The sequence below is a fragment of the Salmo salar genome, chromosome ssa12, assembly GCF_905237065.1.
Source record: "Salmo salar chromosome ssa12, Ssal_v3.1, whole genome shotgun sequence".
In the NCBI taxonomy this organism is placed as follows: Eukaryota; Metazoa; Chordata; class Actinopteri; order Salmoniformes; family Salmonidae; genus Salmo; species Salmo salar.
Window position 1 is genome coordinate 87,828,592 of NC_059453.1, and position 25,345 is coordinate 87,853,936.

At 44.0% G+C, this 25,345-nt stretch overlaps 1 protein-coding gene across 15 annotated transcripts in view; it reads left to right on the forward strand.

Annotated features, from left to right (window-relative positions):
- The window catches only part of LOC106566024 (neuron navigator 1), a 126,516-nt gene that overhangs the window by 46,777 nt on the left and 54,394 nt on the right, over positions 1–25,345 (forward strand). For 14 of the 15 annotated variants that reach the window (XM_014133812.2, XM_014133816.2, XM_014133813.2 and 11 more), the window contains one exon: positions 2,886–3,248. In XM_014133812.2, the coding sequence (XP_013989287.2) occupies positions 2,886–3,248 (363 nt within the window). Of the gene's footprint in view, positions 1–2,885; positions 3,249–24,300; positions 24,538–25,345 lie in introns of those variants that run through there. The other variant, XM_014133824.2, reaches the window with a different exon arrangement.

Here is a 25,345-nt window from a genome sequence, read left to right on the forward strand (position 1 = left end):
TCTCATCAATCAAATATTACATTTACATAAGTATTCAGACCCTTTACTCAGCACTTTGTTGAAGCACCTTTGGCAGTGATTACAGCCTCAAGTCTTCTTGGGTATGACGCTACATACTTGGCACACCTGTATTTGGGGAGTTTCACCCATTCTTCTCTGCAGATCCTCTCAAGATCTGTCAGGTAGGATGGGGAGCATCACTGCACAGCTATTTTCAGGTCTCTCCAGAGATGTTTGATTGGGTTCAAGTCCGGGCTCTAGCTGGACCACTCAATGACATTCAGAGACTTGTCCCAAAGCCACTCCTGCGTTGACTTGCTTGTGTGCTTTGGGTTTTTGTCCTGTTGGAAGGTGAACCTTAGGCTCTGTCTGAGCTCCTGAGCACTCTGGAGCAGGTTTCCATCAACGATCTTTCTGTACATTACTGTTCATCCTTCCCTTGATCCTGACTAGTCTCCCAGCTTCCACCACTGTGCTTCACAGTAGGGATGGTGCCAGGTTTCCTCCAGACTTGACGCTTGGCATTCAGGCAAGAGAATCTTGTTTCTCATGGTCTGAGAGTCCTTTAGGTTCCTTTTGGCAAACTACAAGTGGGCTGCCATGTGCCTTTTACTGAGGAGTGGCTTTTGTCTGGCCACTACCATTAAGGCCTGATTGGTGGAGTGCTGCAGAGCTGGTTGTCCTTCTGGAAAGTTCTCCCATCTCCACAGAGGGACTCTGGATGTCTGTCAGAGTGACCATCTGGCTCTTGGTCACCTCCCTGACCAAGGCCCTTGTCCCCTGATTGCTCAGTTTGGCCAGGCGGCCAGCTCTAGGAAGAGTCTTGGTGGTTCTAAACTTCTTCCATTTTGGAATGATGGAGGCCAATGTGTTCTTGGGGACCTTCAATGCTGCAGACATTTTTTGGTACCCTTCCCCAGGGTACCAGGGTCCCCCTTCCCCAGTTCCAATCAATTTAATTTAGCTTCAATGCTGCAGAAATGTTTTGGTACCCTTCCCAGATCTGTGCCTCGCCACAATCCCGTCTTGGATCACTACGGACAATTCCTTCGACCTCATGTCTTGGTTTTTGCTCTGACATGCACTGTCAACTGTGGGACCTTTATATAGACAGGTGTGTGCCTTTCCAAATCATGTCCAGTCAATTGATTTTAACACACGTGGATTCCAATACATTTACATTTACATTTTAGTCATTTAGCAGACGCTCTTATCCAGAGCGACTTACAGTAGTGAATGCATACATTACATACATATATATTTTTTTTCTGTGCTGGCCCCCCGTGGGAATCGAACCCACAACCCTGGCGTTGCAAACGCCATGCTCTACCAACTGAGCTACAATAAAATTGTAGAAACATCTCAAGGATGAACAATGGAAACAGGATGCACATGAGCTCAATTTCGAGTCTTATAGCAAAGTGTCTGAATATTTATGTAAATAAGATATTTCTGTTCATGTATCGTTTATACATTTGCAAACATTTCTTAAAACCTTGATGGCGATTGATGGGGGAAAACATTTAATTGAATCAATTTTAGAATAAGGCTGTAACGTAACAAAATGTGTAAAAAGTAAACTATGTCAGTTTAGAACCCCCCCTTAGACTCTAAAGAATTAACAGTGTCTATTGATTAATTATCCATCTACAGAAGTACAGCAATAGCAGGAGGAAAAAACACCCACATGGTCCCAGGCAGGCATTGCATTATTCATCTGGGCTGGTTGGTGCATATGGTTATGTAATGGCCAGACTCAGCAGAAACTACTCTCTAGTCTAGACTAGAACTACTTTTTAATCTAAACTAGAACTAGTCTCTAAACTAGAACTATTCTCTAATCTAAACTAGAACTTGTCTCTAATCTAAACTAGAACTCGTCTCTAATCTAAACTAGAACTAGTCTCTAATCTAAACTAGAACTAGTCTCTAATCTAAACTAGAACTAGTCTCTAATCTAAACTAGAACTCGTCTCTAATCTAAACTAGAACTCGTCTCTAATCTAAACTAGAACTCGTCTCTAATCTAAACTAGAACTCGTCTCTAATCTAAACTAGAACTCGTCTCTAATCTAAACTAGAACTAGTCTCTAATCTAAACTAGAACTAGTCTCTAATCTAAACTAGAACTAGTCTCTAATCTAAACTAGAACTAGTCTCTAATCTAAACTAAAACTCGTCTCTAATCTAAACTAGAAATAGTCTCTAATCTAAACTAGAGCTACTCTCTATAATCTAAGATGGATCTACTCTCTAATCTAAACTAGAACTAGTCTCTAATCTAGAACTACTGTCTAGTCTGAGTTCTCTCTCTACATGTACACATTGGCTCAACTTTCACTAGCTGACACTGGTCCAAAGTAGTCATGAAAAAGTCCTGGCCCGCTTGAGCAATCATACATTTTTTCAGTTGGGGTGTGTGATTATGCACTGATTGCCTTCGGTCTGTAAATCCCAGCTGGTAACGATGTTGTGAACATATGCTGAGGGTTATGAATGATCCTGTCAAAGGGAGAGAGAGTAGAAACTAGACTCTTCTCTTTTCACGCAATGATAATATATCCTTACATTGTAGCTAGTGACTTGCCCCTGAGTTCTGAGATGTCACACATCTTTGCTGTAGTGGCTGAAGGCTGAGAGTGAATGTTACAGTCGTATCTAGGTCAGCAGAGACTATATGGCTGGATGGATTCCTTTAAATGCTGACTGACAGAGAGGGAAAAAGATAGAAAAAGTAGCTTTTCTCTCTCTAGAATTCTTTCTCTCTATAATAATATAATAATAATATCATAGTCCCTCAAACTCTACATTTTCCTTCCCTTTCTGTCCTCTCATCCATTCCATTTCTACAATACTATAACCTCTCCCTCGCCTTCTCTCCCCAGCTGTCCTGACAGCAGTACTGTTTGCTACGATAGTGACGAGACGAACGGCCGCAGCATGTCCAGTCAGTCCAACCGCTCCTCTCCTCTCTCCTGGCGCCACGGCCAATCCAGCCCCCGGATGCAGGCTGGAGACGCTCCTTCTTCCACGGGCAGCGGTGGGTACCAGGGGGGCAAGGCCGGGTCCCAGTACATGGCCCACACCATGCCCGCCCGAGTCTCCAACCGTTTCAGCCACTCCTCCCGAATGGAGCTTATCGAAGGGCTGGATGTGGATGATGCGGACCTCAAGTCTGGTTACCTGAGCGATACCGACCTGCTGGGCAAGAGCATGCCAGACGATGATGACGACAACCTGGCCAATGGGTAAGGGTCTATACCAGGGGTGTCAACTCATTCCATAGATGGCCGAGTGTCCAATTAAGACCTAGAAAAAACAGGTGAGGGGAGTTCCTAACCAATCAGTGACCTTATTGATCAATTAAATACTTAGACCTCCATGGAATGAGTTCGACACCTGTGGTCTATTCTGTTGTCTAACTCAGGGTTCTCCTATTCTGGTTGTGGGGGGTTATCCTTCTCTGGTCATGGGGGGGGGGGTTCTCCTACTCTGGTCATGGTGGGGGTTCTTCTACTCTAGTGTTGGGGTGGTTCTCCTACTCTGGTTGTGGGGGCTTCTCCTACTCTAGTCATGGTGGGGCATCTCGTACTCTGGTCGTGGGTGTGAGGGTGGTTCTCCTACTCTGGTCGTGTGTGTGATGGTGGTTCTCCTACTCTGGTCGTGGGTGTGAGGGTGGTTCTCCTACTCTGGTCGTGGGTGTGAGGGTGGTTCTCCTACTCTGGTCGTGGGTGTGAGGGTGGTTCTCCTACTCTGGTCGTGGGTGTGAGGGTGGTTCTCCTACTCTGGTCGTGGGTGTGAGGGTGGTTCTCCTACTCTGGTCGTGGGTGTGAGGGTGGTTCTCCTACTCTGGTCGTGGGTGTGAGGGTGGTTCTCCTACTCTGGTTGTGGGTGTGAGGGTGGTTCTCCTACTCTGGTCGTGGGTGTGAGGGTGGTTCTCCTACTCTGGTCGTGGGTGTGAGGGTGGTTCTCCTACTCTGGTCGTGGGTGTGAGGGTGGTTCTCCTACTCTAGTCGTGGGTGTGAGGGTGGTTCTCCTGCTCTGGTCGTGGGTGTGAGGGTGGTTCTCCTACTCTGGTCGTGGGTGTGAGGGTGGTTCTCCTGCTCTGGTCGTGGGTGTGAGGGTGGTTCTCCTACTCTGGTCGTGGGTGTGAGGGTGGTTCTCCTACTCTGGTCGTGGGTGTGAGGGTGGTTCTCCTACTCTGGTCGTGGGTGTGAGGGTGGTTCTCCTACTCTGGTCGTGGGTGTGAGGGTGGTTCTCCTACTCTGGTCGTGGGTGTGAGGGTGGTTCTCCTACTCTGGTCGTGGGTGTGAGGGTGGTTCTCCTACTCTGGTCGTGGGTGTGAGGGTGGTTCTCCTACTCTGGTCGTGGGTGTGAGGGTGGTTCTCCTACTCTGGTCGTGGGTGTGAGGGTGGTTCTCCTGCTCTGGTCGTGGGTGTGAGGGTGGTTGTCCTGCTCTGGTCGTGGGTGTGAGGGTGGTTCTCCTACTCTGGTCGTGGGTGTGAGGGTGGTTCTCCTACTCTGGTTGTGGGTGTGAGGGTGGTTCTCCTACTCTGGTCGTAGGTGTGAGGGTGGTTCTCCTACTCTGGTCGTGGGTGTGAGGGTGGTTCTCCTACTCTGGTCGTGGGTGTGAGGGTGGTTCTCCTACTCTGGTCGTGGGTGTGAGGGTGGTTCTCCTACTCTGGTCGTGGGTGTGAGTGTGGTTCTCCTACTCTGGTCGTTGTGAAGGCCTTGGATCCAGTTCTGCAGTAACACTCACTTTGCATCCTACTGTTAAATGATCTTTAATGTAGTCCTTGTGAATATTATGGATAGTTGTGGTCATTTGTTCTTTGGACCAAATCGATCCTACAACATACCTTTTTACCAACATAGTTGTGGGTAAAAAATGGCTTTGAGTTGGCACTTGTGTGTGGAGTAGCCCTCTCATAGTGCTGTCCTCAGCAGTCTGTCTAGTGTAACTTTTGTTCCTGGATGGGTCTGTTAGAGCTTCATGGGTCTGTTAGAGGTTCATGGGTCTGTCAGAGCTTCATGGGTCTGTCAGGGCTTCATGGGTCTGTTATGGTTTCATGGGTCTGTTACGGTTTCATGGGTCTGTTAGGGCTTCATGGGTCTGTCAGAGCTTCATGGGTCTGTCAGGGCTTCATGGGTCTGTTACGGTTTCATGGGTCTGTCAGAGCTTCATGGGTCTGTCAGGGCTTCATGGGTCTGTTACGGTTTCATGGGTCTGTCAGAGCTTCATGGGTCTGTCAAGGCTCTATGCTTCATGCAGCAACCATCTCAGGCTGATTCTGCTGAGACGTATCTGGATTTTGTTAAAACCTTTCTGCTGAGTAGAGAGTACCCTGATAATAAAGTCCTGCAGTATTCCTTTAGGATAGCTGTGATGAGTATCGACTTGCATGTGAATCATCAGCTATTATTCTCAGATGAGTTATCTGGTATTACTAATGTGGATCCCCCTCTGGCTGAAAGTCATTGTTCTATGAAATATGTTGTGGTTGTGTTTGTTTTTGGGTGGATATGGCAACTAGTGAATAAACACATGTGCAAACACAAGGCTTAAAAAATTGTCTAGAATCCAGAGTAATTCCAAAGTTTCAGCTTCACTATTTTGTCTCTGTTCTTAGCCATTCCAAGAACTAGGGAAATTATGTGCTGAAACCAGACATTTTCCCTGACCTGTTTTTGAACGGAATCTTCCATTTTGTAGCGATAGTAAACCAAGATGGCCGATTGGCAGGAAACCAGAGCTGGATCTCTAAATGGGTCTAAATGAGTGCAGATCACGTCTGAGTTGTGCAGTAATGACATTCATTACATGCCTCCTGCAGAGCTGGCCATGTCACAGACAGCTGTGGGCATTCATTCATTCACACCCACATCTCACTGCAGAAACCGAGGACGGTGTGACTTACACAAACACACACACAGAGACAATCATTGCCTGCCCCTCCACTAAATGTGTTTTAGCAAGTCCCTTGGTGCTACCAAAAAAACATAAGCAAAAAGTACTGACATAAAGTATGACATTGGTTTAAAGTACTCCGCTACATTTTTAACAGAGTCATAACCCACTAACTTACTAATACTAACTGCCCATTAGTAACAGTAGCCTAACGATCAATGCCATGGTACGGCATCAGTCAGGTCCTAGGTCAGGCTGTGTCACGATGTCAAGGTGTGTGAAGATGTGTCGTCAAGGTGTGCCAGGCTGTCAGGTGTTCTGTCTGTCAGCTGTTCTGTCTGCCAGCTTCAGCATTCTCTCCTTTAATTCTCACTCTCTTTCAAACTCAAAACTCTCTCATTCTCTCATTCTCTCTCTCTTTCTCTCTCTCTCCCTCTTAGAATTCCCCCTCTTACCCCCATCCATCTCTCTCGCTCCCTTTCATTCTCCCCCCATCCATCTCTCTCTCCCCCTCTCATTCTCACCCTCATCCATCTCTCTCTCTCTCCCTCTCCCCCATCCATCTCTCTCTCTCAACCCATTTCCTTTGTGTCACATCCTCTCTTTAATTCCCTCTCCCTAGTTGACAGTCAGTAGGCAGGGAAAGGAAAGGCTGAGAGAGGCTGAGGGAATCCAGGCCAGTTCTCTGGTGTGATGTGAGCAGCTTTATCTCTGCTCCACATGCACTGGGATTTAATCTGCAGCTTCTTGGGCAGATTGAAGTAAAATAGAGCGTGAGAATGAGATACTATGTCTGATGATTTTAGAAATACTTGATAGTGAGTGCTCAGCATTGGGCCACCCATGTCCTCAATCACTAAATAAAGGTTAAACAAAAGTTAAATAATAATCACTAGGTGAGTATTTCAAGGTGACCATGATGAGAAACCCTATAGCTCCTGTGTTGTGCCACCTATTCCAAGGTCAGTCGATACCCAGGACTATGGGCATTTTAGTTATTTAGCAGACAGTCTATCCAGTGCTACTGGGTGTATGCAACTGGGTGTATACGGAGTGTATACATTTCCAAAGTTTTTTCATACTGGTCCTCCATGGGAACCAAACCCACAACCCTGGCGTTGCAAGCTCGATACTCTACCAACTGACACACACACACACACACACACACACACACACACACACACACACACACACACACACACACACACACACACACACACACACACACACACACACACACACACACACACACACACACACACACACACACACACACACACACACACACACACACACACACACACACACACACACACTTTATCTGCCAGAATAAAATGAGGGGAGAGGCTAATCTACCAGGAGAGAAGCTAATCCAGGTCTGAAAAATAGAAGAGATAACTCATGCTTTAGTTTCCCGCTATAATACATAGCTCAGCATACTTCTGAACACATTAGCATTTTTGGTAACACTACTGTCCTTGTTGGCAACCATTAATTCATTTAATCTGAGTGGTACTGTACACTCAAATGCAAAAATAATCCACAATGCTGACAGCACTCTAAACACACACACACAACTCTAAACACACACACACACACATTTGAGCTCATTGGAAACCATTAGCCTCTACCCATCTCTTGAAAATAGATAATTTCTGCAAGCCTCTCTTGCGTCGCCATAGCAACCAGCTCCAATGTGATGGTGGGGAGAGGGAACATTTCTCCAGCTTTTCCACCATCATCCCTAGTACAGACTTCTTTATCTGAATGGAAGCTATAGTTATAATGTCAATCATATCCAAAGGGAAGTCTGACTTTCATGGGTAACATGGGAATGTTGAGCTAAAATGGTTCCTGTAATTAAATATAATTTTCACATGTATTATTCTGGTGGTTCTGTATTCTGATTCCTGGTTGGCTGTAAGGATGTTAACCTTTTACTGCAATGGGCTAAATCAGGACCACACAGAGTGTTTCTTGGTAGTCTTAAACAAATCTACTCTGAAAGAAAAATATACACCTCACACACATGGTTATGGGCTTAAAAAAAGAAGACACCTGTACCATGTCAGATATAGAGGTGAAATGGATTACATTTTCAGTTTGCATCCCAATATTACACTTTATATACATCACAGAAGACTGAAATATAACAAAACTGCTTGACATAGAAACACCGGATTTCCATTGTAAAAAAATAAAATAATAATAATAATGAAATTATGAAAAATATATATATAACTTTCCTCCCTTGAGGCCAAAGAGGGAGCTTTTGGTCATTGACTGCAGGAAAGGGCTTCATTGTTGACTTAATTGAGGCACTTTGTCATACACTACATGAACAAAAAGTATATGGACACGAGCTCGTCGAACATCTCATTCCAAAATCATGGGCGTTAATGTGGAGTTGGTCCCTCATTTGCTGCTATAACAGCCTCCACTCTTCTGTGAAGGCTTTCCACTAGATGTTGGAACATTGCTGCAGGGATTTGCTTCCATTCAGCCACAAAAGCATTAGTGAGGTCGGGCACTGATGTTGGGTGAAAAGGCCTGGCTCGCAGTCGGCGTTCCACACATCCCAAAGGTGTTTGATGGGGTTGAGGTCAGGCCAATCGAGTTCTTCTTCACCAATCTCGACAAACCATTTTTGTATGGACATTGCTTTTTGCACGGGGGCATTGTCATGCTGAAACAGGAAAGGGCCTTCTCCAAACTGTTGTCACAAAGTTGGAAGCACAAAATAATCTAGAATGTCATTGTCTGCTGTAATTTCGGGCCTAGCCCAAACCATGAAAAACAGCCCCAGACCATTACTCCTCCATCAAACTTTACAGTTGGCACTATGCATTGAGGCATGTAGCGTTCTCCTGGCATCCCCCAAACCCAGATTTGTCTGTCAGACAGCCAGATGGTGAAGCGTGATTCATCACTCCAGAGAATGCGTTTCAACTGTTCCAGAGTCCAATGGTGGTGAGCTTTACACCTCTCCAGGCGACGCTGGATCTTAGGCTTGTGTGCGGCTGCTCGGCCATGGAATCCCATTTCATGAAGCTCCTGATTAACAGTTTTTGTGCTGAAGTTGCTTCCAGAGGCAGTTTGGAACTTGGTAGTGAGTGTTGCAACCAAGGACAGACAATTTTTGGTGCTATGAACTTCAGCACTCTGGTCCGGTTCTGTGAGCTTGTGTGGCCTACCACTTCTTGGCTGAGTCGTTTTTGCTCCTAGACATTTCCACTTCACAATAACAGCACTTACAATTGACCGTGGCAGCTCTAGCAGGGCTGAAATTTCACAAACTGACTTGTTGGAAAGGTGACATCCCATGACGGTGCCACGTTGAAAGTCACTGAGCTCTTCAGTAAGGCCATTCTACTGCCAATGTTTGTCTATAGAAATTACATGGCTGTGTGCTCGATTTTTTTTAATGTCAGCAACGGGTGTAGCTGAAATAGCCAAATCCACTAATTTGATGGTGCGTATAAACTTTTGTATCTACAGTTTACATGCTATCAATCCAGATGGTCTAATCATACATTCAGAGCAAGTGGCTGTGGATGCTATCTCTGGGGTTTGGGTTCTAGGGAGCGCACTGGACCTACAGCACATTGCTGGTGGCCTAATGTCTATTGATTACTTCTTCACTAAGTACTGTACCCTTAATGTACTGACTGATGGCTGTGTGATATCTACAGCTGGTCTACACTTTACTGACTGATGGCTGTGTGATATCTACAGTTGGTCTACACTTTACTGACTGATGTTTCTCTGAGTGACGAGGACAGAGAGAGATGGAAGGGAAGGGTGTAACACACAAGGGTGTGTTCAGAACAGGTGAAACGTTCAGGTAGAAATATGATGCATAGAGCTGACAGGCTCTATTATTCCCCATGACAGGGAAGGTACTCTATGTTCTATAAAATACATTTCCATCTGAACTAGACTCCAATGTGATGCCATCTCTTTACTAAGTCTGTAGGAATCTGTATGGTACAATCATAATGTCTTTATAATGACAGAATAGTTATCCTCTTCACACCACATAATAATGGAGGCTTATGATGGTTTAACCGTTACCAGTATCGTATTAGCAGCCATTTGAAACACTTTCTACATGTTTTGGTCTCCGTGAATCATATTCCACTTATTGGGTTACACATAAATAATGACATTATTAATGAATATGTGTTAGAGAAGCCGATAGAGAAGTGATCAATGTCCCACTATTCAATGCCATCTTTACAAACAGAGTTACGGGGTGCACTTCTCTGTCAATTATGGTTACACACTTGGACCCACCAAGTAGCGCCATCAGCGTTCTGTTGAAACCTGATGGGTACTTTCTCATGTCCAATCGCTTCGTTTCAAAGGAGAATAATCTGTTTGGTCATTTGTTCTTTGATTGATGGATCGAATGGTTTAATGCTTCAAACAGGACATGCAAACATGGAGATTTTCTAAAGGAGGCCCACCCAGAATGCTCTCTGTTTATCACGACCAAGGGATTTACTCTCTTTTCCTGGCAGACGTTGATTAACTCAAAACATTACTGAAAGCTTATTTAGACTTTCAGACAGAAAACTAATGACTGTCAGCATTTTATTTGGATTCAGATTCTGCCCTGTTTACAGAACCAGCTGTAAAGCGCTTGACTGCACGGCAAGGTATCGATTATGGCAGGGCCTACCGGCATCAATGAGTAGCCTAGATTATTGTGTGGAATGGGAGTACTGTGTTAGTCTAAATATAAGGCTATCTATGCCCCCACACACACACTCTTTCCATTGTGCGATAAGGTTAGGTGATGTAATGTGTGGGGGAACGTGGTGGTGCAGGGCTGGTGGACTGTAGCCAGCTAGGTGTGTGTGTGTGAGAGAAAGCAGTTCAGGAAAGATAAGGGGAAAGGAAGGCTGCTGCAGCAACACGCCTCTCATCATGCGGCACATGGATCAGGATGTGCTGCCATGGTAACCCTCCTCCTCTGACCCACTGTTCGGCTGTGCATTGTGTATCAGTGTGCGGTAGTGTGCGTGTGTGTGTGTAGCTCTGTGTGTGTGTGTGTGTAGCTCTGTGTGTGTGTGTGTGTAGCTCTGTGTGTGTGTGTGTGTAGCTCTGTGTGTGTGTATGTGTGTGTGTGTAGCTCTGTGTGTGTGTGTGTGTAGCTCTGTGTGTGTGTGTGTAGCTCTGTGTGTGTGTGTGTGTGTGTGTAGCTCTGTGTGTGTGTGTGTAGCTCTGTGTGTGTGTGTGTGTGTGTAGCTGTATGTGTGTGTGTGTGTAGCTCTGTGTGTGTGTGTGTGTGTGTGTGTAGCTCTGTGTGTGTGTGTGTGTAGCTCTGTGTGTGTGTGTGTGTGTGTGTGTGTGTGTGTGTAGCTCTGTGTGTGTGTGTGTGTGTGTGTGTGTAGCTCGGGTGTGTGTGTGTGTGTGTAGCTCTGTGTGTGTGTGTGTAGCTCTGTGTGTGTGTGTGTGTGTGTGTGTGTAGCTCTGTGTGTGTGTGGTGTGTGTGTGTAGCTCTGTGTGTGTGTGTGTGTGTGTGTGTGCTCTGTGTGTGTGTGTGTGTGTAGCTCTGTGTGTGTGTGTGCCTGTGTGTGTGTGTGTGTAGCTCTGTGTGTGTGTGTGTGTGTGTGTGTGTGTGTGTGTGTGTGTGTGTGTGTGTGTGTGTGTGTAGCTCTGTGTGTGTGTGTGTGTGTGTGTGTGTGTGTGTAGCTCTGTGTGTGTGTGTGTAGCTCTGTGTGTGTGTGTAGCTCTGTGTGTGTGTGTGTGTAGCTCGGTGTGTGTGTGTGTGTGTGTGTGTGTGTGTGTGTGTAGCTCTGTGTGTGTGTGTGTAGCTCTGTGTGTGTGTGTGTGTAGCTCTGTGTGTGTGTGTGTGTGTAGCTCTGTGTGTGTGTGTGTGTGTGTGTGTAGCTCTGTGTGTGTGTGTAGCTCTGTGTGTGTGTGTGTGTGTAGCTCTGTGTGTGTGTGTAGCTCTGTGTGTGTGTGTGTGTGTGTGTGTGTGTGTGTGTGTGTGTGTGTGTGTGTGTGTGTGTGTGTGTGTGTGTGTGTGTGTGTGTAGCTCTGTGTGTGTGTGTGTGTGTAGCTCTGTGTGTGTAGCTCTGTGTGTGTGTGTGTGTGTGTGTAGCTCTGTGTGTGTGTGTAGCTCTGTGTGTGTGTGTAGCTCTGTGTGTGTGTGTGTGTAGCTCTGTGTGTGTGTGTGTGTGTGTGTAGCTCTGTGTGTGTGTGTAGCTCTGTGTGTGTGTGTGTGTGTGTGTGTAGCTCTGTGTGTGTGTGTGTGTAGCTCTGTGTGTGTGTGTAGCTCTGTGTGTGTGTGTGTGTAGCTCTGTGTGTGTGTGTAGCTCTGTGTGTGTGTGTGTGTGTGTAGCTCGTGTGTGTGTGTGTGTGTGTAGCTCTGTGTGTGTGTGTAGCTCTGTGTGTGTGTGTAGCTCTGTGTGTGTGTGTAGCTCTGTGTGTGTGTGTGTGTGTAGCTCTGTGTGTGTGTGTGTGTGTAGCTCTGTGTGTGTGTGTGTGTAGCTCTGTGTGTGTGTGTGTGTGTAGCTCTGTGTGTGTGTGTGTGTAGCTCTGTGTGTGTGTGTGTGTGTGTAGCTCTGTGTGTGTGTGTGTGTGTAGCTCTGTGTGTGTGTGTGTATGTGTAGCTCTGTGTGTGTGTGTGTGTGTAGCTCTGTGTGTGTGTGTGTGTATGTGGCTGTGTTTGTGGAGGATGAAGTGGCTTCATATTGACGCTATTAAGTAGATTGTTCTGCATGCAAACATGAAACGGTGTAGTGGGCGAGTGGGAGCTGGATGTCTCCTGCTCGTACCTATTGATAGAAATTCTCTCTGAATCCCTCTATGGCAGACATGTTTGATGGTTTCTGAGCTGATATCAATAATCGCGGCACAAAGACTTGCAGGAGGTCATGACAATTTAAATTGATTGAGGTCATTAGAATGCAATCAGTCATTTCAAAGTTAATGGTGTTTGTTTCTGATGAACAACAAACACAATGCTCAGTTAGATTACCACACAGAATGCATATATAATGCTGTTTAAAATGCAGTACTATTCAGAAACTGCCCAGAGAGATTCATTTAAAGTATGTGCTAACCAGTTAAAGGCAAAGAATGGGTTCCTACATGTTAGCTAATCCATTGTTTCAGTTTGCTCTTCTGGCAATGTCATTTCCATGGCAACGGTGAAAAATATTTGTACATGCTAGGAAATAGACCCCCCCCCCCAAGCATCTACACACCCGTAAGGGAACGCGTATAGTACAGTAGGTGTATTTGCCTTTAGTCATCTAATACTGGCCCTCTTAGAAGGGAACAGTCTGCCTTCAATTTATCTTTCCTTCATACATTGGACACTTCTCCACAGTCAGTCCCTACTTTCCTGGCCAGCCTAGTGCAATGCCTTCCTGACCCACATAAAGCATGTGCAGAGTGATTGGGTCTGGGCCTGGTTGGCCGGGCCTTCCAAAAGCCCTGCAGGGATTATAGTTTAGTAGGACCACTGCTCGGGGTCAAGACTTTATGGGCCACGGCTCAGTGAAGAGGGAGGAGTCACTCTACTCTATATATCCTCACCAAGGCCAGGACGAGTCTGGGGCCACATGTGAACAGAGGAGGCCCTCCCTTCCCCTCACACACACACACACACACACACACACACACACACACACACACACACACACACACACACACACACACACACACACACACACACACACACACACACACACACACCATCTCTTGAAAATAGATAATTTATGCAAGCTGTGGACAATACGGGAGGCCTCCATCACTGGAGGGGTCACTAGTAAAGGTACATTTGACAGGATCAAGAAGACAACCCCTACAGTATCACCTCCACATGCATGACTGATAAACAGACCAGTAACTAATGATATGACTGTAACCCTGGGGGCATGTCTGATAAACAGACCAGTAACTAATAATATGACTGTAGCCATGGGGGCATGTCTGATAAACAGACCAGTAACCAATGATATGACTGTAGCCCTGGGGGCATGTCTGATAAACAGACCAGTAACCAATGATATGACTGTAGCCCTGGGGGCATGTCTGATAAACAGACCAGTAACTAATGATATGACTGTAGCCCTGGGGGCATGTCTGATAAACAGACCAGTAACTAATGATATGACTGTAGCCATGGGGGCATGTCTGATAAACAGACCAGTAACTAATGATATGACTGTAGCCATGGGGGCATGTCTGATAAACAGACCAGTAACTAATGATATGACTGTAGCCCTGGGGGCATGTCTGATAAACAGACCAGTAACCAATGATATGACTGTAGCCCTGGGGGCATGTCTGATAAACAGACCAGTAACTAATGATATGACTGTAGCCCTGGGGGCATGTCTGTGAAACAGACCAGTAACCAATGATATGACTGTAGCCATGGGGGCATGTCTGATAAACAGACCAGTAACTAATGATATGACTGTAGCCCTGGGGGCATGTCTGATAAACAGACCAGTAACTAATGATATGACTGTAGCCCTGGGGGCATGTCTGATAAACAGACCAGTAACTAATGATATGACTGTAGCCCTGGGGGCATGTCTGATAAACAGACCAGTAACTAATAATATGACTGTAGCCCTGGGGGCATGTCTGATAAACAGACCAGTAACTAATGATATGACTGTAGCCATGGGGGCATGTCTGATAAACAGACCAGTACCTAATGATATGACTGTAGCCCTGGGGGCATGTCTGATAAACAGACCAGTAACTAATGATATGACTGTAGCCATGGGGGCATGTCTGATAAACAGACCAGTAACCAATGATATGACTGTAGCCCTGAGGGCATGTCTGATAAACAGACCAGTAACTAATGATATGACTGTAGCCATGGGGGCATGTCTGATAAACAGACCAGTAACCAATGATATGACTGTAGCCCTGAGGGCATGTCTGATAAACAGACCAGTAACTAATGATATGACTGTAGCCATGGGGGCATGTCTGATAAACAGACCAGTAACTAATGATATGACTGTAGCCATGGGGGCATGTCTGATAAACAGACCAGTAACTAATGATATGACTGTAGCCCTGGGGGCATGTCTGATAAACAGACCAGTAACCAATGATATGACTGTAGCCCTGGGGGCATGTCTGATAAACAGACCAGTAACTAATGATATGACTGTAGCCCTGGGGGCATGTCTGTGAAACAGACCAGTAACCAATGATATGACTGTAGCCATGGGGGCATGTCTGATAAACAGACCAGTAACTAATGATATGACTGTAGCCCTGGGGGCATGTCTGATAAACAGACCAGTAACTAATGATATGACTGTAGCCCTGGGGGCATGTCTGATAAACAGACCAGTAACTAATGATATGACTGTAGCCCTGGGGGCATGTCTGTGAAACAGACCAGTAACCAATGATATGACTGTAGCCATGGGGGCATGTCTGATAAACAGACCAGTAACTAATGATATGACTGTAGCCCTGGGGGCATGTCTGATAAACAGACCAGTAACCAATGATATGACTGTAGCCCTGGGGGCATGTCTGATAAACAGACCAGTAACTAATGATATGACTGTAGCCCTGGGGGCATGTCTGTGAAACAGACCAGTAACCAATGATATGACTGTAGCCATGGGGGCATGTCTGATAAACAGACCAGTAACTAATGATATGACTGTAGCCCTGGGGGCATGTCTGATAAACAGACCAGTAACCAATGATATGACTGTAGCCCTGGGGGCATGTCTGATAAACAGACCAGTAACTAATGATATGACTGTAGCCCTGGGGGCATGTCTGTGAAACAGACCAGTAACCAATGATATGACTGTAGCCCTGAGGGCATGTCTGATAAACAGACCAGTAACTAATGATATGACTGTAGCCCTGGGGGCATGTCTGATAAACAGACCAGTAACTAATGATATGACTGTAGCCATGGGGGCATGTCTGATAAACAGACCAGTAACTAATGATATGACTGTAGCCATGGGGGCATGTCTGATAAACAGACCAGTAACTAATGATATGACTGTAGCCCTGGGGGCATGTCTGATAAACAGACCAGTAACTAATGATATGACTGTAGCCCTGGGGGCATGTCTGTGAAACAGACCAGTAACCAATGATATGACTGTAGCCATGGGGGCATGTCTGATAAACAGACCAGTAACTAATGATATGACTGTAGCCCTGGGGGCATGTCTGATAAACAGACCAGTAACTAATAATATGACTGTAGCCCTGGGGGCATGTCTGATAAACAGACCAGTAACTAATGATATGACTGTAGCCCTGGTGGCATGTCTGATAAACAGACCAGTAACTAATGATATGACTGTAGCCCTGAGGGCATGTCTGATAAACAGGCCAGTAACCAATGATATGACTGTAGCCCTGGGGGCATGTCTGATAAACAGACCAGTAACTAATGATATGACTGTAGCCCTGGGGGCATGTCTGATAAACAGACCAGTAACCAATGATATGACTGTAGCCCTGAGGGCATGTCTGTGAAACAGACCAGTAACCAATGATATGACTGTAGCCATGGGGGCATGTCTGATAAACAGACCAGTAACTAATGATATGACTGTAGCCCTGGGGGCATGTCTGATAAACAGACCAGTAACTAATGATATGACTGTAGCCCTGGGAGCATGTCTGATAAACAGACCAGTAACCAATGATATCACTGTAGCCCTGGGGGCATGTCTGATAAACAGACCAGTAACTAATGATATGACTGTAGCCCTGGGGGCATGTCTGATAAACAGACCAGTAACCAATGATATGACTGTAGCCCTGGGGGCATGTCTGATAAACAGACCAGTAACTAATGATATGACTGTAGCCCTGGGGGCATGTCTGATAAACAGACCAGTAACCAATGATATGACTGTAGCCCTGAGGGCATGTCTGATAAACAGACCAGTAACCAATGATATGACTGTAGCCCTGGGGGCATGTCTGATAAACAGACCAGTAACTAATGATATGACTGTAGCCCTGGGGGCATGTCAACTGTCTCTGTATCGTCTCAATGATGTCAAGTCATCACTCAATTCCCACTGGGGCCACCCATACGTACAATGTATGCTTTTGAATCAAAGAGTCTACTAAATGATGTATATCACTCACAGAAAGGGGTGGTAGGTAGCCTAGAGGTTAGAGCGTTGGGCCAGTAACCAAAAGGTTGCTAGATTGAATCCCTGAGCTGACAAAGTAAGCATCTGTCATTCTGCCACTGAACAAGGCAGTTAACCCACTGTTCCTAGACCATCATTGTAAATACGAATTTGTTCTTAACTGATTTGCCTAATTATGTGAAGAAAAAAAATTTAACTAGGCAAGTCAGTTAAGAACAAATTCTTATTTTCAATGACAGCCTACCGGGGAACCATAGGTTAACTGCCTTGTTCAGAGGCAGAACAACAGATTTTTAGCTTGTCAGCTCGGGGATTCAATCTTGCAACCTTTCGGTTACTAGTCCAACGCTCTAACCACTAGGCTACCTGCCTAGTGGCAGGCAGCCTCCATTAGCCATATCAGGGCTAGGTTTATTTGTTTTATATATATTTTTTATTTATTTTAACAAGGAAATCCCATTGAGACCAATACCTTTTTTACAAGGAAGCCCTGCATGTACACCAATCATACAACATTTACAAATACAACGTAACAAAAACATAAAAACCCAATATTTACAAGCCATGTGTCCCTGTGATGTGAATGTTAGGTAAGGGGACTCTCCTGTACTGTCTGAGGTCCAGTCTGACTCATGGAGACTGCTGTGTTGCTCTTGTTTTCCAGCCCAGTGGTTGGACAGAGGACATTTCCACAGGGATACAGCTACAGGGTTCCAGTTTCAGATGGACTCACTGATGCATTTCAGAACCATTACTGTTTTACTGCTACTGTTAATGGAGCTGCTTTGCTGTGCTGTACCGCCTTGCCTTGACTTGCTGATGCCAACACAATCCTGTTAGCTATGCCAGGGTTACTGTTAGATCAGTGATCTACTGGTGCAGTGCATCACTGTCTTTCTCATTCATCTATTGATTGAACAAGAGGATAAAATGGACATAATACACTAACTGAACTGCAGGGTGAGCCACTGGACGCTGACTTTGATCCTCCGAGCGCTGCTTAGACACTTTTATGCCTTTTCTAATGCATTAAATTATGCCTCTCCTCATGATAGAGTTATTGAATATAAATTGATTAATGAAAGTATGTGGACAAATTGTGCACAAATAGAATACAATATAGAAAGACTGTACTGGCTAGACACCATCTGCAGACAAATACAGCAATGAGACCTAAGTCATTGTGCCAATTCGTGCCATTGTCCACGCCATATCAAGCCCCCTCACTCTGGACTCATTGTGCCGTCTGCTGGAATGATTGTGTCGTTGCACCATTAGGCTTGGTAGTCATTATGGAGTAGAGATGTCAACAATGCTATTATTTAGGAAAATGGATTGAGTTCATATGATCTTTATCCAGGTTGTTGAGTCAAGCCTTTTTAAGTAGCAGTCACTTCCTGGATGCCTGAATGGTGCTCCACAGGGTAATCAAATCAAAAGTGTTGTCAAAGAGCAGTGAATATAGCTTTCTATAGCGTTTTACAACAGTGTCTGGATACCTGTTTTTACTCTGGACTGGGCTGAAGATTAAAGTTTTTTTTCCATAGTACTGTACGGTGTAGATAAAGAGGCTCACCTGCCACCTATCAATATTTTAGCTGTGCTTTAATACACTATCTCAGCCAATGCTAATTCTAGATTAATATTTGAGATTCATTCTGAGGGAAGGAAGTACAGAGCTCTCTCTCCCTCCCACCCACTCACCATCCCTCCACCCGTTTCATTTAGAACAAAGTTAAAGTCTCTTTTTAGACTATTAAAGGCAGGGGGTATACCTACTAATTTCAACTAAACATCAAACTTGGATTTGCAAAAATGTTAAGTAGAACAGACAGCTTTGCTCTTTACCTTTTGATCTGGTCCAGCAGGAAGAGCTGACAGACACAGATAGATAAAGGCCACAGCCATATGAAGGTCAGGATATGAAAGCAGCTTCCTGTCTGCTCTCATGCAACCTACAGAGAACAGCAGTTAACCAAAGCAAAGATAGAACAGCACATGTTGTGTGTTACGGCCATTGCCTACACGGTCATTCTCACTGACAGTGGAAATCAGTGTTTAAACAGCTTGTACATATCCCAGTCAATACTGCTATGTTATTGAATGGTGAGTCGTGACCTAAGCAAACATTTTGGAGAGGTTATTTCAGACACAAGTCATTTGGTCAAGAGGTAATGGCAATATTAGTAGTTACACGTACACCTTAGTAAAGGTTACGTAGAGGATAGTTGACAGTTTGTTTAACAGCACTTTGAAATGCTCGGATAAACAGGAGATGTAAAGCATGTATAGTACTTGTATTCATGCCTGTTATACTGCAGCACCTTTCAAAGGAAGCAGGAAATACGTCTCTTGGGAAGGGCTTTCCGTATGAGCATAATGTTTAAAAAGCACTTCACAAATACAGTTATTATCTTTATTACGATACAAATTCAATTTGATTAAGTTACAGTTGTTATGGATGAGGAAGGGATGAGGGTCACTGACTGAATAAATAAAAACAGCAACAGGGAAACAGATTTTTTTGATCAGATAATTTGTACTAAAAGATCAGGGTATGAGTATCAGGAGATACAGGGAGACAACAGTCTTCTATTCTACTATCATCACCACAGTTCATCTGTCTGGGACATATCTTTTGTTTTCTCTTTGGGCAGAAATCTTCCCATTGCCAGTTGTGTGGCTGGTGCTAGCTGATAACAGATCTGTGGTGTGGATGGTGCTAGCTGATAACAGATTTGTGGTGTGGATGGTGCTAGCTGATAACAGATCTGTGGTGTGGATGGTGCTAGCTGATAACAGATCTGTGGTGTGGATGGTGCTAGCTGATAACAGATCTGTGGTGTGGCTGGTGCTAGCTGATAACAGATCTGTGGTGTGGATGGTGCTAGCTGATAACAGATCTGTGGTGTGGATGGTGCTAGCTGATAACAGATCTGTGGTGTGGCTGGTGCTAGCTGATAACAGATCTGTGGTGTGGATGGTGCTAGCTGATAACAGATCTGTGGTGTGGCTGGTGCTAGCTGATAACAGATCTGTGGTGTGGCTGGTGCTAGCTGATAACAGATCTGTGGTGTGGATGGTGCTAGCTGATAACAGATCTGTGGTGTGGATGGTGCTAGCTGATAACAGATCTGTGGTGTGGCTGGTGCTAGCTGATAACAGATCTGTGGTGTGGCTGGTGCTAGCTGATAACAGATCTGTGGTGTGGCTGGTGCTAGCTGATAACAGATCTGTGGTGTGGCTGGTGCTAGCTGATAACAGATCTGTGGTGTGGCTGGTGCTAGCTGATAACAGATCTGTGGTGTGGATGGTGCTAGCTGATAACAGATCTGTGGTGTGGATGGTGCTAGCTGATAACAGATCTGTGGTGTGGATGGTGCTAGCTCATAACAGATCACTCACTGTTTAGTCTGTCCCAACTCAGGAACTACCATGGCAGATATCTTGTGTACCCACTGTGTGCCCATGACGTTTATTTACACACTCTTGCTCCTTCTATGTGTAAAATCTCGATGGTTGTCACAATGAAAAAGAAACATGTGGAAATAGGTTGCATGGAAACATATCTAGCTAGCTTGCTTAATGTGATGATGATGATCCCCGAGACTGTATTCATATTTTTGAATTAAAAAAAGAAAATGGGTGGGAGGGGGTAAATTGATCCCTGCCCACGGTCCGCCAGTTGCCCATGCCTAGATTAAAGCCTGAACAAATAATAAATTAATCTCTGGCTTTTTTGTTCAGTGCTCCAACTTCTTTCTGTCTCGAATTAGGCATTTTTGAAGTTTTTCTTGGTAAGCCCTTTTGTTGGGGAGGAAACTTCTTGGCCCACACAGTGCACCTCCCAAAGTTGTTGGCCCGTCGCTCCTCTGACCTGATGACATCACGTTGAGAATGCTCTGTTACTAATGAGGGGAGGGACCAGGATAACGTTTTCCGAGGTTCCTCATGCCCTGCTGGAGGTTAGATTATGTTGTGGTTGACTTAGCCTTGTGAGTCATTCAGTACACAGAGTTACTGGATGCTAGTCTACCCGGCCCATGCCTGGACATCCCACCCTGGTCTCAGAAAGTGAATAATGTTTTAAAATAGGTTAAAAAGAATAGGCCAGGGCCCTCCAACCCTGTTTCTAGAGAGCTACCCTCATGTAGGTTTACTTTCCAACCCTGTTCCTGGAGAGCTACCCTCCTGTAAAGTTACTCTGTCCAACCCCAGTTGTAACTAACCTGATTTAGTTTATCAACCAGTTAATTATTAGAATCAGGTGCACTAGATTAGGGTTGGAGTGCCCGGTTTCCCAAAAGGATTTTAAGTTCATCATAAAAACCTTTGTAGGAGCATCTTTAAATATCCAAGCTGTTTCACTTGAAAACGCTTGTTATTTATCAAGGGGCTCAGACCACTTGTAGAACAGCTAAGTGCATCGTTAGATAATTGTTTGCCCATCCACATCCATTTATACACAGAAGATCTCCGCTAAACATAGAATCAAGATGTTTATCTGTTTCTCTGTGACCAATGATCATTTCAGAACGAAGTTGACTACACATTCAAAGTTGCATATGTCTTTGCAATAGTCCAGTGTGGCTCAGTTGGTAGAGCATGGCACTTGCAATGCTAGGGTTGTTGGTTCCATTCCCATTGGGATCAGTATGGGAGGAAAAAAGGGTGAAAATGTTTGAACTGCAAGTCGCTCTGGATAAGATCATCTGCTAAATGACTAAAATGAAAATTGTTACAAGCAGAGGATAAAATTATCCTTTAAGCGAATACCGAGATGATTGCATTAAAAGGTAAACACAGTAGGCTACATAGTCCTATATATTTCAATCATATTGAACGCACTTTTATGTTCATTCAATCGAGTTCTATTTTGCTAATTGTAGGCTACTGTCTGTAGTTGTTGCCTCAATATAATTAATGATGAGTAGTGTGCTCAATGATGTGCCATATCTGATTTATCTGCATTATTATAGGGTAGGCTAAGCATTGAAATAAGCCGCCTGAATATTTGCAGACATATAGATGATAATATATCTCTAGAAGCTGATTCGTTGTCAGTATTGAGGAATAATTATAATGTTACGGTAAGATATGAATGGAGAAAGCTGATCTGTCGTCAGTACTGAGGAATAATTATAATGTTAAGGTAAGATATGAATGGACAAAGCTGATCTGTCGTCAGTACTGAGGAATAATTATAATGTTAAGGTAAGATATGAATGGAGAAAGCTGATCTGTCGTCAGTACTGAGGAATAATTATAATGTTAAGGTAAGATATGAATGGAGAAAGCTGATCTGTCGTCAGTACTGAGGAATAATTATAATGTTAAGGTAAGATATGAATGGAGAAAGCTGATCTGTGGTCAGTACTGAGGAATAATTATAGTGTTAAGGTAAGATATGAATGGAGAAAGATGATCCAAGAGCAGCCATGCCAATTTATTTCGATCCGATCACGATTGACACTTGCTCCAACGATGCATTTAGCGAACGTTAGGTAACACTTCATTTGAAGAGGTCCTTATTATTATATTATATGTGTAATTACACTGTAACAAGTATTGTAGTTAACTGTAACAATAGTTACACTGTAATAACAACATGTAGCTGGTAGTAATTGAGGTCTGTAAATACAAAGGTGTTACAAGGCTTGTTACAAATGGGCAGGTTTCCACTACATTCACCAACTTACTGTTTTGTTTCATCTCAGATGCATCCGATTCAGTAACAACTGTCACAAAGGTTGTGACCCGTCGTGGACACGCTCGGTGTCCGATAGATTTTGTTCAGTAGGCTGTCATTACTGACCTATGAATGTGCATCGTTGAAAATATATCTCCACTCAATGTTATTGCTAGCACTTGCCACCAAAATAAAGTGTACGGTCTGGGTTAACTTGGTCATCAGAAAAAACACACTGTTTCAAAGCATAGGCAAACATGACATGCACTAAGTACACTGTAATTACTAGGTGTTACACAGGATGTAGCTAGTTACAATGAAGTGTACCTTGAGGGGTACTTACTTGTTATTAATCTGTACTCATACAGTACATTACCCACCCTTACAACCTGGCCTTCAATTTAAAGCTTCTGGAAGTTTTACTTAATTTCTGTACCTTATTGTGAAATGATGATAATATATCTCTAGAAGCTGATCTGTCGTCAGTACTGAGGAATAATTATAGTGTTAAGGTAAGATATGAATGGAGAAAGATGATCCAAGAGCAGCCATGTCAATTGGGCTCCCGGGTGGCGCAGCAGTTTAAGGCACTGCATCTCAGAGGCGTCACTACAGACCCTGGTTTGATTCCAGGCTGCATCACAACCGGCCGTGATTGGGAGTCCCTAGTTAAATAAAGGTTCAATAAAATAAATAAAAAATGAAGTGGAACTTCCAGAAGCTTTGAAACTAGTAATTACATGTACTATGCTTTGAAGCAGTGTCTTTTTCCACATCTGGGATGACATTCTTATTAGATCCCAGTCAGTGAGGTTGACCTACTGATCATGTTTTTACCAGCTGAACTAAGTTAACCCAGATGATCCAGTTTAAAATTAAGTGTTACAGAACGTTCTTTCTGCGTGTTTTGAGAAACACATGTTCCATCTTTGGCCGTTGTAGGAATGATGCATCCTCAAAACACTCATAACCCCAAGTTCCAATGCTATCAGGAACCAGACCCAGGACGTTAGCTCTCCAGGAACACAGTAGAGCCGTGGAATAGGCTGTGGAGCAGCAAGTATTTAGCTACAGTAACACAATGGGTGTATTTATTGTAGCCTATTAGTGTAGTGGTCTATTCTAAGTCTAAGTGAACATTAGCTGCTTCTCTATGTTCTCATGCCTAGTTAAAGAAAGGTTAAATAAATAAAAAAAAACCCAATATTGATTAGATTTATATCCTCTGAATATTTTAAGCGTATGTAATGTTGACATATATAGCCTACAGCAAAGCAAGGCTCCCCCCTAACTTCCAGATTCATCCTGTAAAATTATTTCTCTGTACATTTAACGTATTGTCATCTTAAACATAATGGGCCAGTGTCATATGCCATGTTATGTAATATCCATGTTAACCCTAGAGGGCAATATTCAAGGGTTATTGAACAATTCGTGTATTCAAGTAGCTCTAATGGTGGTGTTGATGATATGATGTGGGTTTACATGTGGCAGTTTTGGGAACAGCTGTTAACCATCAGGAGAGGGAGAGTAGGGGGGTCACTTTTTAGCTTCTTACTTGGGGGTGTTTCCCAACTGGTTCGCAGTCCTTACTGTATGGGGAATAGGAGGTTGCTGCAATAAATATTTGAATGGAGCGTTGAGCCTTCATGACGTTACGTGATTATTTTTCTTCTAAATGCTTTTTTATGTCAGAATTGCGCGAAAATGAGCGGACGTGTGCTAATTGGGAAAGTGCCGCCAATGCGGCAGCGGACTGCGCCCGGTGCGAAAAGGACCATACATTTTACTTCGGATCCAAGGTAGGCACTAAGCGATGATGATTATAACAATACAGAACAGCGTGTAACACCATCAGACGATGTACTGTAGCTCTGTAAATTATTCTCAATACTGTGAATGCATGGAATTTGAAAGGTGTTTGTATGACTCAAGAGTTGACCAATGAACTGTTTAGAATGTAACATTGTGCCCATTGTAGCTTTCTCACCTGATGAAATGATGGGAATTAGCCTGGCAACTGTTGAAAAACAAACAAAAGCATTGAAAGAGACATTTCAATTGTTTTTTTTCTTCTAATTGAAAAAAGGCAATTATGTAAAAAATTGTATGTTATTGAAATCAATCAACTGAAATGCATAGTTGCAGTTTAAAAGAAAAAATCTCTCATCAGTTTATTTCATCTATCCACAGCAGCTTTGCCATGGGAAATTTCTAATCTTGATATTTTTTTACCTGCTAATGTAATAGAGTTTTGATAAAATGACTAGATTATAGGCTATATAAATACTGACATTTTCTAAAAAGGATATATCTGCATATAGGCTACCTGCTGGGTCAATTGTTCAAATGGATCTAGAGTAAGTGACTCAGAGACAGACAGTCAACATTTTTCTTATCAAGCAAAGCTCTATACTTTGGCAAATAAGCACTGAGGTCTTGCTAGATGGAGAGTAGGCACTTGTTTTTCACAAGCAATTATGGGATTGGTTAAAAGAACACCCAGCTACAGTATCTGGGTAATTGAAGATTCATTGAGCGTTCAGCCACAGGTATGTGCTCCCAAGAGTCATGAACTGTATTTTTGCCTAGCTGTACTGTCTGCCGTCC